This window comes from Scyliorhinus torazame, chromosome 1, assembly GCF_047496885.1.
Source record: "Scyliorhinus torazame isolate Kashiwa2021f chromosome 1, sScyTor2.1, whole genome shotgun sequence".
Classification (NCBI taxonomy): Eukaryota; Metazoa; Chordata; class Chondrichthyes; order Carcharhiniformes; family Scyliorhinidae; genus Scyliorhinus; species Scyliorhinus torazame.
Window position 1 is genome coordinate 237,163,583 of NC_092707.1, and position 19,050 is coordinate 237,182,632.

Genomic DNA, 19,050 nt, shown 5'->3' on the forward strand with positions numbered 1-19,050 from the left:
TGGCCAGGAGGTTTACTAATGTGGTTCGGGAGGATTTAAAGTAGTATGGCAGGGGAGTGAGAACCGAAGCAGCAGTCCACCAAGTGTAGAGACTGAGGAAGAGCTTGAAACTAAGACAAATATAGCCAAGAAGAGAGTGCAAAGAAGGTTTACCAGGATGTTGCCTGGTCTGGAGGATGTTAGCTATGAAGAGAGGTTGAATAAATGCAAATTGTTTTCATTGCAAAGACTGAGGCTGAGGGGAGGCCTGATTGAGGTCCACAAAATTACGAATAGTCAGAAGCTTTTTCCCAGGGTGGAAGACTTGATTACAAGGGGGCATAGGTTCACGGTGAGAGGGGGAAAGTTTAGGGGGGGATGTGCAGGGGAAAGTTTTTCACGCAGAGTGCCTGGAACGTGATGCAAGTGGAAGTGGTGGGGCAGGTATGATAGCAACATTATATGTATTTTGATAGACCCATGAATGGAGGGATACAGATTGTGGGCAATAAGTAGTAGGTCTAAGTAACAAATCTGGTTCAGTGCAGTCTTGGTGGGCAGTCTTGGTGGCCAAAGGGCCTGTTCCTGTGCTTTAATGTTCATTATATCTTGTATTACCTGGAACTGCATAGTTCATGATGAAAGGTGTAAATGTATTGGATTTGTGATGGTCAGCGCCAAACACTGTTTCCCCATGGGCTATGTGTGGGCTTTTGCACTGGAGGTTCCTCAGCCAATCGCCATTACTTCTCCCATTAAATCCAGCCTGTCCAACACTGATCTGAAGTAAATTTGATTCGGCTTGATGATTTTTCTATGTTAAACACGCAAAAAAAATGAAAGTCGTAAACTTAATTTAGGACCGAACACAGGGTTACCGTTCGAAAATCCTCTGTATTTTGCATTTATATATTGGGCATGACATGTTCTCAAATGTTTCTAGAAATGCAATGAGCTTTTTGAAGATTTCTAGTTTGGATGGTATTTTTAAATTTGTACGGAGAGATTACACTTCTTCAATTAATACTTTTATCATTATACATCTGTTGAGAATGCATTTTGCTACCTGGTCCTTGGGCCTGGAACCACGACCAATGAAATCTTGTCAGTTGCTTCTTGATATATTTTTTCACTCTCTTTTACTTTTTCTCTGTGCTTTAAAAAAAAAAAAAATTTCTCCTCTCTTTCACACAAAGGAACATTCTCATACACTTCTCACCTTGCAAGGTCCTGGTGACCTCTTACACTATTGCTACATTGTAGAATATCTAAGCAGTCACAAATGCAGTGTCAGGCTTTCTGCAGCTTCATTATTTTTACCCACTTCTGCATTCAATATTGGTACTTTTGAGAGATTCGGTAAACTTTTGGAAAGGCAACTTTAAACCCACTCATGTTCTTTTTAAGCACGTTTTAGCAAGTGAGCATTGGGACTATTCAAGCAAAGTACAACTTAAATATCAGGACTGTCATTTGCTTATCTCGGCTGGGATGGCTGAAGAGGTGTTAAGCTCGGCTTCAGCACTTCTGAGAAAATGTCCTAAATTACCCACTTCTGGGTATCTGGTGACTCTTGTCAAACGTTTGTATGTGTGATCTAGGTGGTGAGGACTGGATTACACCAGTTGATGCAACATACACCGAAATATCCTTTGTTCTCGCTGTAAAGTCGTAATGGTATTCTCAGTATAACATTGGAGAACTGGTATCTATGGAACTGCAAACCAAAGAGAAATCAATCTCTCCTGAAAGAGAGAGAATTGTAAAGTGAAAGAATTGTGCTAACTTTGCAAATCAAAAAAAAACAGCATTTATGGCTTTAATTTTTCTCAAATAATTGCCTTGGTCTTCACATCAAGAACCCTCTTTCCAAATTTAAAGTTATTTTATCATCACCTTGTACAATAGTGCAAAAAGTTTTAGTGAGATTTTTAACACATCCTTCAATTTGTTTCAGGTTAGTACTTCACTATGCCAAAGAATATATTGGAGATGAGAAGGCACCAGCATTTTGTGGCGATCATAGACCTGCAGTCACCATTACCTTAATTTGTCCTTCTGGAAGAAGAGAGGTTTGTAGACGGGCGGAAAACGTTTATATTAAAATAAAAAGTTGTCTTTTCAGTGTGAGTGAGGATGATGGAGGAAAAGCACAATTTTGTTTGTTCATCAACTCCACCATCACAAGTTGAAGGCAGGATTTTTGTTGAAGATTTTAAGTGATTGCTGTTAATTTATAAAACCATTTGATACCTGCCTAATTCTGCTTCCCTACTAGAACATCGTACTTCTACAAGATGTTTATTGTTGTGAAGTGATAAATATCTCCAGAATTATTTAGTGACCTTGTCTTTCGGAGTTTTGGATTCTTAATAAGATAGGAACTTAAGAAATATGAGAAACAGAAGTGGACAAAATGGCCTCTGAAACCTGCTACGCCATTCATGATCATGAATGAACTTCTATCTCGCTCTACTTTCCTCCTACTCCCCAAATTCCTTGATTCTCTGGGAGCTCAAAAATTGGTTTCAGCCTTGAATGCATTTAGTGGTAGAGCATCCACAGCCCTCCGAGATAGAAGATTCCAAGGATTCACAGTCCTCTGAAGTTTCTCCTCATCTCCATCCTAAATGATCAACATCTTAGCCTGAGACTATGTCCCTGTGTTCTGAATTCCAGCCAGGGGAACCAACCTCACTGCATCTACCCTGTCAATCCCTTTCAGAATCTTCTATCATTCAATGACATCACTTCTCAGCCTGTAAGGCTGAATTTACCCAGCCTCTTATCATGGGCTAGTGCCTCATCCTAGGAACCAATCTAGTGATCTCTTGCTTTACCACCCCCAATACAATTATTTCCTTTCTTAGATGTGAAGACCAAAAATGAACCCAGTACCCTAGGTGTGGAATCACCAAAGTTCTATACAGTTTTAACAAGACTTCTTTATTCTTGTATTCTAATGTCCTTGCAATAAAGACCAACTTGCCACCTTGGACGTATACCCAATTATTTCTCAACATCAACATTTGAAAGTTTCATGTCTTTTTTTTTAAAAAAAACATTGTTTCTGCTACTGCAAAGGTTTACAGCCTCACAGATTCCCACATTTATACCCCATCTGCCACCATGTCGCTCATTCATTTAGCCTGTTTGAATTCTTTTTGCAGCCACTTTGTGTCTTCCCCACAATTTACATTCCCACCAGCTTTGTTTTATTAGTCAACTTTAATACGCATCTATGTGATTAATATAGATTGTACATAGAAGAGGGCCTAGTAATCCTTATGGCACTCCTAGTTACAGCCTGTCAACTTGACAGTACTCCCGTTTTATCTCTACTCTCTGCTTTCTGTCCGTTCACCAATTTTTCATCCATGTGAATGTATTACCCCCAACTCTATGGGCACTTATCTTGCATATTAACCTTTGATTTGGCACCTTATAATATGCATCTACTCTTTCCCCCCCCCCCCCCCCCCCCCTTATCTACACTACCCGTTACAGTCTAACATGATTTCTGGATTCTGCCTGATCTTACTACAACTTTTTATAGTTGCGTGTTTTAAAACTGCTATGAGATTCCAGCATTTTTATGATGACTCAGGCTAATTGATTTGTAGTTTCTTGTTTTTTCTCCTTTCTTGAATAATGGTGGTACACTATTTTGTTAACTTCCAATCTGCTGGGATCACTCTAGAATTTGGGGAATTTTGGAAAATGTTCACCAGTGCATACACTATCTCTACAAGACGGGCAGGGACTCGTTGCCTTTAAGTTTCTCTAATACCATTTCTGTGCTGATATTAAGAACCTTAAATTCCACACTTTTATATGCCTGTTTGTTATCCTCTATTTTCTGACTTGTGATTTGGAATTAGATTTTTGACTGACAACAAAGTCAAAGATCAGCCACAATCTTATCAAATGGTGGAGCCAGCTCGTGAGGCTGACTGGCCTACTCTTTATTTGCATGTACATATTTAAACATGTGTCCCTTCTACTGTGAAGTCAGACACTGTGAAGACAGGCATATAAGATGTCACAAGTAGGCTTCAATGAAGTTACGGGACTTTTCACAGTAACTTCATTGAAGCCTACTTGTGACCATAAGCGATTATTATGATATCCTCATTCCCCATAATTTGTTGTCTCTGCCCCTATAGGACCAGTGTTTACTTTGTAAGAGTCTTTACAAGTATGTATTAAAAAAAAAAAAAAGTGCAGACAATCTGCTTTTATATCCCTGGATAGCTTAGTCATTTCCTTTTTACCGACTCCTTGGCCGTACCTTGCTGATTTATAAACTTCCCAGGCTTATTACCTTCCCAATGTTCTAAGCCTCTTTTGATTTTCATACTATCCTTAACTTCCCTAGTAAACCGCAGATTTTGTTTTTGCTTTTTAATGGAATGTATTTTCATTATTATCAGTCTTGAAATATTTTCCGCTGTTCATTCACTGCCATTTCTTCTATCCTATTTACCCAATCAATTGTAGCCAGCTCTCCCTTGTGTATGTTTCAGTTTAAGATTCTTATTTTGGACTGGTGTATGATGATGCTCTCACTCTGGACATACAATTCAATCATATTATCACAATTTTTCCCCCCAGAGAATTTCTTACTGAGAGTAGCTAAATAACCCTAATGCATTATACAATGCTAGATCTAAAATAGCTTTATCTCTAGTTGGTTCCATAATGAATTGTTCCAGGAAGCCTTTGCAGGTATTCGATAAACTTATCTTCCAGACAACCTTTGGCGATTTCATTTGATTGCCCAATCTATATAAAGGATAAGGTGTGATTGGGCAGCACGGAAGCACAAGTGGATAGCACTGTGGCTTCACAGTGCCAGGGTCCCAGGTTCGATTCTCCGCTGGGTCACTGTCTGTGCGGAGTCTGCACGTTCTCACCGTGTCTGCGTGGGTTTCCTCCGGGTGCTCCGGTTTTCTCCCACAGTCCAAAGACATGCAGGTTAGGTGGATTGGCCATGATAAATTGCCTTTGGTGACCAAAAAGGTTAGGAGGGGTTATTGGGTTACGGGGATAGGGTGGAAGTGAGGGCTTAAGTGGGTCAGTGCAGACTCGATGGGCCGAAAGGCTCCTTCTGCACTGTATGTTCTATGTTATGTCCCAAGTGATTATATTGTCTTTGATACAAGCCCCAGTAACCGCAGGCATAATAGCCTGCCCAACAGCATAACTAACATGAGTGGGTATATAAACTTCTCCTTCCAGTGTTTTTGACCCTCGTTATTCCTAGTTTCCACTAATATTGAATCTACTTCCTGATTTTATTGCAACCAGGTGAGTGGGGTGAAATTACTCTCCTATTCTCCCACTCCTCGTTTGACCATACATAATGGGGTTTATTATTTTTAAGAGTTTGGAGAGGATGTGCTTTGCCAATTCTGTAAATGTGCCATTATTTGTGTCCTAGTAGTCCAAAATGACTCTGGTTTTCTTAGATGAACAAGTTTTTGAAACTATTCCTGAGCTACTCAACATAACGCAATGCCATTCATGTGGTCTCATTTCTCTGGGCCCATACATGCACAATTACAGATGGCTGAGGAAGAGGATAGGTTTGTCAGGATTTTACAGTCAAAAAAAGAAAAAATGGAGTATCTGGTTAGCTGTTTTGTGATGGTCCAGATGCAATAATTCAATGTTGCGGCAGTTTGGCTCAGCTGTTTTCTTGGGTGCAGTCATACAGAACAGATTTCTATGTTTTAAAAGATCTTGATTTGCAGTTTTCATAAATTGGTCACTTCTCAAACCAGGTGCAGTACTTGCAGAGAGAAGGCATACGACTCCAGCTGCCTGATTCAGTACAGCATTGTCCTTTCACTTCTTCCTCTTCCCCTTTTTGACAGGGGCTCCCTTGAAAAATCTTGCTGGTTGCATATTCCAGGGAGGCTTAATTAGTTTGTATCTGCTGCATTTATTATTTCAGAAGAGGTAATTGAATTGTGATGTCTCATCTCAGGAATATGTGCAAAGTCTATGTGGGTAAACAGTCAGGAGATTGGGTCTCTCGCACTTCATCAGCAGTTGATTGTCTTCATCCCAATTTAGTAGAATGCAAAATAGTTTTGTACCGACTCAAAAAAAGTTATCTCTATGGATTCCAGTTTAAAATCCAGCCAACAGAGTAAAGGTCAGAAATTCTATCTTCAAAATGCATATCCTCGAGACAGTCTTCAGAATCGAGATCCTTTCTTGCGATCCGAATAACCTATTATTCCCTTCTCTAGGCACCACCCTCCAGGCAGCTTCTGTTCTCCCAACACTATCCAGACACACTGGCTGTCTAGAGAAATCCAGTCGGCCTGTGAGCATTGGCCTTAATTACAAGCTACCCACTGCTTGTAAGTGGGTAGCAATTCCGACTTCAATCTGGCCTGCAGGAAAATGGCTCGGAGGTGGTACCAGCATTCTGTGGCTGGTGAAGCAGCATTACTGGTCCACCCACCTACATTTCCAGTCCCATATCAGGCAAAAAGTTTGCCCTCTGCCTCTTTAATGGTGATCAAATCAAACACATTTATTGCTGTTTTGTGCTGTTACTTAACTAATTCTGAATGCTTCATGCATTCGGGTGAAGGTCTTTCATTTGATTTCTTAGCCTTTGTTCTTTACGTGGGCATTTAAATTCATTTAAATTTGTTTTAATTAAATTTTTATGCTTTCTGTGGTGTTTCTACAGAACATCACCATTGTTCATTTAAATTAATTTTTTTAAATTGCGAAGTTATGTAGACTTGTAATATGCAATTACTAAATCCTGGTATTTAAAATTGTGAATTTTGTACAAACTTGAATTTGAAAGGTAGAATCTTTCAAAAACACAGCACTGAGTGTTACTTGTGACATTGTGGAGAAGTGAACATTTGCTTAAATTGCCAATGCCAGTTTAATACTCTGCAGAAAGATGAAGCTGAAATTCTTAAATTCAGGACAAATGTTTTTCATTTTGTTTTATTTTTTTATGGTACAAGTCTGCCTCTGTAATCCAGCCATTTCTAAACTTGCTGCTTTGGATGGCAGTGGGCTAGACATTCTCTTCCATCTCTTCTCTTGGATTTGAATTTTTAGAGATCTTAAGGTTTGCCATATTTCTGAATTTGAGAACGTTCAAAGCCCATCTTGCATTATAAATGCAAGGCCTGTTTAACTTATTAGAACTAATATTAAAATTGGTTTGATGTCAGTGCCCATGAAAGCTTTTTAAACATTTACAATAATTTCAAGCATTGTTATGAACTGTTGTAGAATTTGCATTTTTAATTTTATGATCTTGATGTAAAAATGAAAAATATGCTTTTGTTTTAATAGGGTACAGAGCCCAAGCTAATTGCTGGTACTAACTGTCGCTATGAAATTGAATGGGTTACTGAATATGCCTGTCCCAGAGATTACCTAGAAAGTCATAGCTGTAAGCTTATGAGTGACCAGCATGACATCGCCATTGACCTGACTCCCCTCACATTGACTGGTGAGAAAAGTACTTCTTAATTGAACTTTATCATTGGCAATGCAACTGTAATAGTTGGCATTACCAGAGTGCCTAGAGCAGTGAAATAAATACTGGTAGAAATGTACGCTGTAAGTTATTAACCTATATTTAATTGAAATAAGCAAAATACTATATATATATAAAAACAAACTACGTCTTTCAGGAACAGTACGGATTTAAATCTTGAGAGAAACATATATGTGCGTGGGGCTAGGAAAGGGTTGAATGCTTTCTCTGTTGGTATGGTGCTAATCACTGTTTGGTGTCGTGAGTGAGTGACCATTGTGTATGAACTGAAGTGAGTGCCATGGGTCCACTTGGTATGTTGGTAAGCTGTTGCTGACATCTCCGCACATACAGCAGGATAGAGTAGGAGCTATTGCTTTTCTTCCCCTCTTGCTGACTGAAGAATATTGAAAATATCTTAGAAGTTAAATCTGGACCTCTCCTGGTCTGTGCAGTGTGCTTTCTTGTGTAGGCTTAGGGATGTAAATTTTGTTTTACCAACTTGCTGAAAGCTCACAGACATTTGGTGATTTTTGTGCACCTCTTTTTCTTAATTGAAATGATAATGCAGTGATCAAAAACCTGTACAGTGAACTAAAATTAGATAGAAAGATGTTCTTTTTGGATTCTGAGATGTACTCTAGAGAGGTTTGAGGATTGCCAAAAAAGAGGCATACTGTTGAATCTTTTCCATCTTGCAGTCATCAGGGACCGACAATTTATAGTGCATGAGAATAGGGGAGCTGATTGGTTCGCAAATTGGCTCTGATTGGATAAAACATTGCCATGGCAAATGCAGGAAGGAGCTATTGTCAACCATGCTTTTGTTTATTCAAAAAAGGTGCAATTTTTGGACATACTAATTTTGTCTGCAGAGGACAGCTTATGCATATATGTAGCTTCTAGCATAAGTGAGCCCAACTGATTTTAAATTGAATACAATAAGAAGTCTTACAACACCAGGTTAAAATCTCAACAGGTTTGTTTCGAATCACTAGCTTTCAGAGCACTGCTCCTTCTTCTGGTGAATGAAGAGGTAGGTTTCAGAAACGTGCATATATAGACAAAGTCAAAGATGCAATACGATACTTTGAATGCGAGTCTTTTACAGGTCCAAACAGAGCAACTGGAGAGAGGGATAATCACAGGTTAAAGAGGTGTGAATTGTCTCAAGCCAGGACAGTAGGTAGGATTTTACAAGCCCAGGCCATATGGTGGGGGATGAATGTAATGCAACATGAATCCAAGGTCCCGGTTGAGGCCGTACTCATGTGTGCGGAACTTGGCTATAAGTTTCTGCTCGGCGATTCTGCGTCATGAAGGCCGCCTTGGAGAACGCTTACCCAAAGATCAGAGGCTGAATGCCCTTGACTGCTGAAGTGTTCCCCAACTGGAAGGGAACATTCCTGCCTGGCTAGTGTCGCGCGATGTCCGTTCATCCATTGTCGCAGCGTCTGCATGGTCTCACTAATGTACCACGCTTCGGGACATCCTATCCTGCAGCGTATGAGGTAGACAAATCCAAAACCACTGCGATCAGCAACAAATTTGGGAGGCTCAATGTCAATATTGCAGCGCTGCAAGAAACTAGTCTCGCTCAAAATGGATGCCTTGAAGAGAAGCACTGCGTTCTCTGGCAAGAGAAAAGTCAAGAGGCAGCACCTGAGCTTTTCGGGGGGGTTTAAACTAATTTGTCGGGGGGATGGGAAATCGAGCTGTAGTCCAGAAGCAAGTGTTGAGAGTAGTGAGGTACTGAGGAGGGTATCAAGGTTGCAGGAGAGTACCGGCAGACAGAAAGATGGGTTAAAGTGTGTCTACTTCAATGCAAGGAGCATCCGGAATAAGGTAGGTGAACTTGGAGCGTGGATTGGTACATGGGACTACGATGTTGTGGCCATTACGGAGACATGGTTGGGACAGGAATGGTTGTTGGAAGTTCCGGGGTATAGATGTTTCAGTAAGAGTAGGGAAGGTGGTGGTGGAGGAGTAGCATTGTTAATCAAGGGTAGTTTAACGGCTGCAGAAAGGCAGTTCGAAGGGGATCTGCCTACTGAGGTAATATGGGCCGAAGTTAGAAATAGGAAAAGAGCGGTCACGTTGTTAGGAGTTTTCTGTAGGCCCCCAAATAGTAATAGAGATGTGGAGGAAGAAATTGCAAAACAAATTATGGATAGGTGTGGAGGTCTCCGGGTAGTTGTCATGGGTGACTTTAACTTTCCAAATACTGGTTGGAACAGTTCGGATGGGGCAGTTTTTGTATAGTGTATGCAGGAGGGTTTCCTGACACAATATGTGGATAGGCCGACAAGAGGGGGGGGCCCACATTGGATTTGGTACTGGGTAATGAACCGGGCCAAGTGTTAGATTTGTTTGTGGGAGAGCACTTTGGAGATGGTGACCACAATTCGGTGTCTTTCACTGTTGCAATGGAGAGGGATAGGGCCATACGGCAGGGCAAGGTTTATACTTGGGGGAGGGGTAATTATGATGCGATTAGGCAAGAATTAGGGAGCATATGATGGGAACAGGTGTCAGGGAAAGGCACAAATGAAAAGTGGAGCTTGTCAAAGAACAAAGAAATGTACAGCACAGGAACAGGCCCTTCGGCCCTCCAAGCCCGCGCCGACCATACTGCCCGACTAAACTACAATCTTCTACACTTCCTGGGTCCGTATCCTTCTATTCCCATCCTATTCATATATTTGTCAAGATGCCCCTTAAATGTCCCTATCGTCCCTGCTTCCACTACCTCCTCCGGTAGCGAGTTCCAGGCACCCACTACCCTCTGCGTAAAAAACTTGCCTCGTACATCTACTCTAAACCTTGCCCCTCTCACCTTAAACCTATGCCCCCTAGTAATTGACCCCTCTACCCTGGGGAAAAGCCTCTGACTATCCACTCTGTCTATGCCCCTCATAATTTTGTAGACCTCTATCAGGTCGCCCCTCAACCTCCTTCGTTCCAGAGAGAACAAACCGAGTTTATTCAATCGCTCCTCATAGCTTATGCCCTCCATACCAGGCAACATTCTGGTAAATCTCTTCTGCACCCTCTCTAAAGCCTCCACATCCTTCTGGTAGTGTGGCGACCAGAATTGAACACTATACTCCAAGTGTGGCCTAACTAAGGTTCTATACAGCTGCAACATCACTTGCCAATTCTTATACTCAATGCCCCGTCCAATGAAGGCAAGCATGCCGTATGCCTTCTTGACTACCTTCTCCACCTGTGTTGCCCCTTTCAATGACCTGTGGACCTGTACTCCTAGATCTCTTTGACTTTCAATACTCTTGAGGGTTCTACCATTTACTGTATATTCCCTACCTGCATTAGCCCTTCCAAAATGCATTACCTCACATTTGTCCGGATTAAACTCCATCTGCCATCTCTCCGCCCAAGTCTCCAGACAATCTAAATCCTGCTGTATCCTCAGACAGTCCTCATCGCTATCCGCAATTCCACCAACCTTTGTGTCGTCTGCAAACTTACTAATCAGACCAGTTACATTTTCCTCCAAATCATTTATATATACTACAAACAGCAAAGGTCCCAGCACAGATCCCTGTGGAACACCACTGGTCACAGCCCTCCAATTAGAAAAGCATCCCTCCATTGCTACCCTCTGCCTTCTATGGCCTAGCCAGTTCTGAATCCACCTTGCCAGCTCACCCCTGATCCCGTGTGACTTCACCTTTTGTACTAGTCTACCATGAGGGACCTTGTCAAAGGCCTTACTGAAGTCCATGTAGACAACATCCACTGCCCTACCTGCATCAATCATCTTAGTGACCTCCTCGAAAAACTCTATCAAGTCCATGGAACAAATACTGCGTGTCCTTGACAGGCATGTCCCTGTCAGGCAGGGAGGAAATGTCCGTGTGAGGGAACCATGGTTCACAAAAGAGGTTGAATGTCTTGTCAAGAGGATAAAGGAAGAGTATGTAAGGATGAGAAAACAAGGTTCAGTTGGGTAGCTTGAGGGTTACAAGGTAGCAAGGAATGAGCTAAAAAAAAAAGGGTTTAGGAGAGTTGGGAGGGGGCATGAGAAGTCCTTGGTGGGTCGGATCAAGGAAGACCCCAAGGCGTTTTACTCTTATGTGAGAAATAAAAGAATGACCAGGGTGAGGTTAGGGACGGTCAAGGACAGTAGTGGGAACTTGTGCATGGGTCAGAAGAAATAGGAGAGGTGTTGAATGAATACTTTTCTTCAGTGTTCACCAAGGAGAGGGGTCATGTTTTTGAGGATGAGGGTGTGCTTCAGACGGGTAGGCTGGAGGAGGTAGATGTTCTGAGGAAGGATGTATTAGCAATTTTGAAAAACCTTGGGGTCGGCAAGTCCCCTGGGCCAGATGGGCTATCCAAGGACTGGAGAGTGGCGAATGTTGTTCCTCTGTTCAAGAAAGGGAATAGGAATGACCCTGGTAATTATAGGCCAGTTAGTCTTTCTTCGGTGGTCGGTAAGTTAATGGAAAAGGTCCTGAAGGATAGGATTTATGACCATTTGGAAAGATGCAGCTTAATCCAGGATAGTCAACACGGATTTGTAAAGGGTAAGTCTTGCCTCACAAATTTGATTGAATTCTTTGAGGAGGTAACTAAGTGTGAAGATGAAGGTAGAGCAGTTGATGTCATATACATGGATTTTAGTAAGGCGTTTGATAATGTTCCCCTTGGTCGGCTTATGAAAAAAGTAAAGAGGTGTGGGATAGAGGGAAATTTGGCCAATTTGCAGGGAATTAACATTCTGCTTGCAGTGTTTAAACACCCCACGGAAGGCTCACGAAGACTTCTTACTCTTCACTCGTCAACACGTGTGTTAACCACTGTACATCTTTGCGCGGACTTCCAACCCAGGCGTCAAGGATTAATTCTATGAGGTACTTAATGCTGCTACCAGCAAAATTCCCAGCTTTAGGGATTGTATCTTCTTGGGGACTTCAATGCAATGGTGGACACCGACTACACAGCTTGGTCAACATGCATAGGGCACCAGGGAATCAACAAGATGAGTAAAAATGGAGGTTATTGGAGTTATGCTGCTACTACAGATTCTTGACAAACAGCTACTTCCAAACCACACCTGCCCACATTCTCTGATTATGTAGCTTCAGCCAAGCAAACTACACCACACCAAGATGCAAGGTGTTCATGGATCAACATTTACCAGACCACTGACCCAAAAAGAACCCAAGAGTTCCTCAACATGCTTAATCAGGTTCAACACAATCTATACCTCTACATTCACTGCATTTTGGGAAAAGAGGTAAGAGAAATGTTGACTGGTTTGTGGCTGATTGGACAGAGAGACAGTCACTGCAATCAAAAGGAGAACTCTCATGGACGTCAAGCAAGTTCCCAGCCAACAAAGTATAGGTGATCTCAGGGCTGCCACAATCCAGTCTCAGCAGACTCTTTGGCGCTAGTTGAAACTCTGCAACAACATGTCTTCAAGGGGCCTTTGACAAAGGGTCATCTGGACTCTCAACATTAGCTCTTTTCTCTCCCTCCAAATGCTACCAGATCTGCTGAGATTTTCCAGCTTTTTTTTGGGTTCTAATGATGGTAGTGGCTCCAACGTTTCTTCCATCACAGCCAAACATCTTTTCCACTCTTATTGTCTGCCATTGTCAGGTTTTGGAAGGATTTGTAGCTTGATACTCGACCTGTTTTACTGCATTATAAATGCACCTTCTTTGGCCATCAGTCCTGGAGTGGAACTCAAACCCAGAACTTCTGGGAGAATCTCTACTTTTGAGCCACAAAGCCGCTGTGGAGAACAGCAATATTAAGGCCATCAATATAAGATAGTCATGTAACGGAGAATTCAGAAAAAACTGTGTGGAGCGAATTTGGAACTGCCTGCCACTGGCTGGTTGAAGCGAATAGCATAATTGCACTTAGGATCAGCTAAGAGGAAGAAAGGAATATAGTAGGTTTGGTGATCGATTAGCTGCAAAATGATGAGGAAAGGCTTGAGTGGAGCAAAAATATTGGTATGGACCAGTTGGCCTGAATGGCCGGCATATCTTTGTACATTTTGTGTAATTCTAAACTTTGGACTTTAAATACGGAGGGTTAGATTTTATACTTTGGGCGCAATCAATCTGGGCACAATTTGAAATTGTGCTGGTTTGCTACAGTAAGGTTTTGGTTCAAACTTATCATTTATTTACATTTTGGGGGGAAAATATTTTATTCAGGTTTTTAATTAAAAAAAAAAAAAAAAAAATTGAGTACCCAAACTTCATTTTTTCCAATTAATGGGCAATTTAGCGTGGCCAATCTACCTAACCTGCACATTTTGGGATTGTGGGGGCGAACCCACACAAACACTGGGAGAATGTGCAAACTCCACACGGACAGTGACCCAGAGCCGGGATCGAACCTGGGACCTCGGCGCCGTGAGGCAGCTGGGCTAACCCACTGCGCCACCGTGCTGCCCTCTGTTTTTAATATTTTTAACAATTTAAACATACAACAAAGCAAAAGCAACAAAGACCCCAGATCTCTTGTCCCCCCCCCCCCCCCCCCGGCTCACGTCTGCAGCCCCGGCAAGTCCGATGCCCCAAATATGGCCCCCAGAGAATTGAGCATTAAACCCACGTGCAAGATCGCTGACATGACATCACTTACAACACCCCCTCCAACGGAGAGGATGGCAACTCCACTGGAAAAGTCGGGAAAACCTCATTGAAATCCCACACCTGCATATACCTAAATATTTCCCTGGGGCGAATGGGAGCGGTGCCATTGCCAGTGCCCGCGACCCCAACCCCTTACAAGAGCCTGCCTCCACCTTCACGCACAAGGTTTCAGGCTCGCTACACCAACCCTGGACCTTTTTTGCTTTCTTCGCCCAATAATACAACAGTTTTGGAAGAGCCAGGACCCCCGACTGCCCACCTCTCTAAAGCACCGTCTTCTGAATTCTCTCTCCCTTACCTGCCCAAACAAACGACAAAATCACCTATTCCACTCCCGTAAAAACACTTTTGCCAAAAAGACCAGCTGGCACTGAAATAGAAATAAAAACCGCAGCAAAATATTCATCTTTATCGCCTACACCGGCCTGCCAACAATAAGGGAAGGCTGTCCCATCCCAGTGAACGTAGAACGTAGGACATACAGTGCAGAAGGAGGCCATTCGGCCCATCGAGTCTGCACCAACCCACTTAAGCCCTCACTTCCACCCAATCCCCGTAACCCAATAACCCCTTCTAGCCTTTTTGGTCACTAAGGGCAATTTATCATGGCCAATCCACCTAATCTGCACGTCTTTGGACTGTGGGAGGAAACCGGAGCACCAGGAGGAAACCCACGCAGACACTGGGAGAACGTGCAGACACCACACAGACAGTGACCCAGTGGGGAATCGAACCTGGTACCCTGGCTCTGTTAAGCCACAGTGCTATCCACTTGTGCTCCCTTGATCCTGCCTCACCAGACTTGTGAAATTCAACTTACGGAGCCTGCCCCAATATCGAGCTCCTGCACACCCAAGTACCGAAAGTGAGTAGTTGCCACCTGAAACCACCCCCCCCCCCCAAAAAAAAAAACAGCTCCCACCCCCAGAGAGGACACCAAGAACACTCCCTCTTTTCCCGATTCAACTTATAAACCTGAAAAGCTCCAAATCTCCTCGGCAGCCACACTATATCCCGCCAAAGAACCCGGGTTGGAAATGTACAACAACAAATCATCAACATGCCACAGGGGCTACAGGACAGAGTAGTTTCCAGTACCTGGGTGGGAGAGGAAGGTATCGGATATTTACCAGGAGCTTTCGGAGGCGGAGGATACTTCGGTGGAGGAGCTTAAGAGCAAGTGTGAGGACGAGCTAGGAGGAGAGATAGAGGCGGGTCTGTGGGCGGATGCCTGAAGCAGGGTTGATATATCCTCATGGTGTGCCAGGCTTAGCCTGATACAATTTAAGGTAGTCCACCAGGCACATCTGACAGTGGCTGGGATGAGCAAGTTTTTCGGGGTAGAGGACAGGTGCGCGGGAAGCCCAGCAAATAATGTCCACATGTTTTGGGCATGCCCGAAGCTCAGAGGGTTTTGGCAGGGTTTTGCTCAGGCAATGTCCACGGTACTAAAAACACGGGTGGTGCTGAGTCCGGAAGTGGCGATCTTGAGTGTCGGACGAGGCTGATGTCTTGGCCTTTGCCTCCCTGGTAGCCCGGAGACGCATCTTGTTAATGTGGAGGGACTCGAAGCCCCTGAGTGTAGAGACCTGGGTTAGTGACATGGCTGGGTTTCTCAGTCTTGAAGACAAAGTTTGCCCTAAGAGGGTCAAAGGTTGGGTTCACCCGGAGGTGGCAGCTGTTCGTTGACTTTCTCGGGGAAAATTAAAATGTCAGCAGATGCAGTATTCCCAGGGGGAAAGGGCCGGATTGTTATTTTATGGTTGGGGTGTGTGAAGATTGGGATGGGATTGGAAATGTTTATTATACCATGTTATTGTTATTATTGTAAAAACTTTAAAATATTTTTAAAAAACAAAAACAAATCATCAGCATTCAGAGACACGCTACTCACTATCCCCTTCCACTTATCAGAGCACCTCAGCGCTATGGCCAAAAGCTCTATCGCTAGCACAAACAAGGGGGGGGAGGGGGAGTGGTATGGAGCACGACTGCCTCGTTCCCTTATAACTGAAAAAAACCCCAAATTCACCTCATTCGAGCGGGCACTTGCTTTCTCGTTCCCGATATAACAATTTAACCCATGCCACAAACTTAGGCCCAATTACAAATCTCTCCAACATCGTAAACAAATAACGCCACTCCACATGATCAAATGGCTTCATGTCCAGCACCACCTCCGACTCCCTCCCTTCTTTTGGAAAGCACCATACTTCACAAATGCTGCACGTTCAAAGACAACTGCCTACCCTTTACGAGCCCCATCTGATGCTCCCCATCACTTTCGGGAGGCAGTCCTCCAACCTAAGTGCCAACACCTTGGCTAGGATCGTGGCAACCAAATTTAGCAGAGATATTGGCCGATACAACCCACATTCCACCGGGTCCTTATGTTTGTTTATTTGCTTATCATCGGAAGCAGAATCTACCATGAATCAAGTGGGCAATTTTATATGATGCTTTTTTTATTCTTGCAATTTAAAAAATAATCCTTAATGTACAGAGTGATAACCTGTTGCTGTTTTAACAATCTCGATCAAAATGAGTTGATCATAGTAAGTAACCTTGGTGATGGCACATCATCAATGGGTAACCCAATTTTAAATATCTGAAAACACCTTTTAAATAAAATTCTGCTATCATTTAATTTCATTGCTACCCACTGGTCAGTTTTGGGGGCAATTGGCAGGAACACTCCATTCCATTAATTCAACCTGGGGGTGTGGTTTGTAAGAGGGGCCAGCTTCCAGTGTAGTTCATAAAACTTCACAACTTTCCAGCATAACCTGAGCTTAAAATGTCTCCGTCTTCTACACTGGTTTGGTTGTAGCAGACAATTAGCAGAAATTCCTGATCTGAATATTTGAATTTCCATAATGGTGCATTACTTTTCAGGTAGGGTAAACATAATTTACATCTCCTTTTACAGAAGAACAAAACAAATACTTATAACCCTGCAAATGGGGATAACTGAACCATCAACATTACAACACTTGGGAGAGCAGGATATGGTAATGGCTGCAAATACCAAATTGTGAACAGTAATGCATGGATTTTGAAGTCAAATAAACTAATTCCCAAGTTAAAACTTTTGACATCTGACCAAATACCTTCAGCTCTAGATTTTTCACAAGGGATAATCATAAAGTTTGCTCTGAGATTTTTGAGAGACTTCTCAAAAATGTTAGTTATTTGAGCCATTCTTTAAAATCTAGTGTAAAGGCACTTGCATGAATGCTTTAAGTAATTGAGAGGTCCCAGGCACATTTGACAAATTGTTGGTTTAAAAAAAGGCTTTGAAGGATTTAGATCATTAGTTATTTTCTCTGCCTGTTGCAGGCTGCGTTTTACATGTTGTTTAAAGCAAGTGGATTTAAGATGACAGCCATTTTGTTGCTCATTTTAATGGCTTTTCTTTGGTGCCATAGTTTTAAATATATAATATATATACCTTCGCATGTTTCATTGTTTCTATCCAGACTCTAGCAATCCATATGTTGTTGTGCCCAAGAAGAGCGATGACGCCACTGATGACTACTATTACTACTTGAACGTGTGTGGACCGATCAATTCTGGGGGCTGCAGTGATGCAAAGGGTTTTGTAGCATCATGTCAAACAAAAAAAGAGGAACCTTTCCATAAGGTTGCAGGACGATATAAAAATCAGACCCTCAGGTATGTAAGTTGTCTTGTTTCAGTTGATTGATTTGGTTCAAGATGTCAGTTCCATTGTAAATGCTGGGCCTGATCAGAGATTCTGGAAATTGACAGGAGTGACTTTCAGCAAAAGTTCCTGAATCGAAAGAGATAATGTTATCATATTGGCATTTCCAACATTGAAACAGTGACTACACTTGGAAAGAGCTTCATTATCTGTAAAGCACTCTTGAGATGTCCTGAGGTTTAGATTTTAGGTTCATGTTCCAAATGCAGAATACTTGTACATATAATCTGGATTCACAATCATCTGGAAATTCCTTTCATACTTCTGATGTGTTGGGTGCTCTGGATCCGTGGAACACATACAGGCTACCAACACTTAAAATAGAACAACACTATTTTATTAAGCTAGAAACTGTTGAACATACTTTCACTGTGGGTTAACACGATGTTAGAGTGTGCTCTAACTGGTGATTGACTGCGGTGTGCGTGTTGATTGTTCTTGCTGTGTGTCCATCAGTGTGTGTCTGCACCATGATATACTGGTGTAGATTATGACTCTTTCTCCCCCCCCTCCCTTTTTTTTAAATAAAAGAATGTATGTGTGTGGCAATAAATAGTGTGTGGTGATAATGTTCCGAACTACGTGTGGGGTGCGAAGACATATTTACAGGACTATGTCCCTGAGAACTAAGCTATTTACATGGGAAGGTGCCTGGTGCAGAGAAGCAGTATGCAACAAGAGTAACAAGATCAACACTATATACAAACCAGGGAAACGTTCAAACAAAACAACGAAACAGTTCAAAGAGTCCATAAATTCGAAAAGTTCATGAATCTAGTCTGAGGTGGGTGACGAATTCTGGTTGACTGTAAGGGTGGCACACCACTCATCGTCCGGATCGATGCTGTATACCGATAGAGGCAAGATTCTTTTCTCTGGGGACACCCTGTTTTTTGTAATGATACCGACTGGAAAAGGCGCCTTTGGGTCCTTGGTGTCAATATCGGGTAGCAGGTCCGAATCGGGCTCGGTGACTGTGGGTTGAATGGCCCGGACATTCCTGCGAGGCTGGCTGGAGCGATGAGAGTTGGCAGGCTGAGCTGATCTGCATAAAGCAGCATAGTGGCCAAGTTTGCCACATCGCAGGCATCGTCGGGATTTGGCAGGACATTGCCGCTTTAAGTGGGCGGAGCCACAGCTGCCGCAGGTTGTAGCGTCAGTACGTTCGCTGCGCC

General features: G+C 42.7%; 1 protein-coding gene across 1 annotated transcript in view; it reads left to right on the top strand.

The window, feature by feature from the left end:
- The window catches only part of igf2r (insulin-like growth factor 2 receptor), a 267,979-nt gene that overhangs the window by 61,153 nt on the left and 187,776 nt on the right, over positions 1–19,050 (top strand). Inside the window, exons 7-9 of the mRNA XM_072503630.1 lie at positions 1,937–2,051; positions 7,321–7,480; positions 17,631–17,826. Coding sequence (XP_072359731.1) covers positions 1,937–2,051; positions 7,321–7,480; positions 17,631–17,826 — 471 coding nt within the window. The remainder of the gene's footprint in view (positions 1–1,936; positions 2,052–7,320; positions 7,481–17,630; positions 17,827–19,050) is intronic.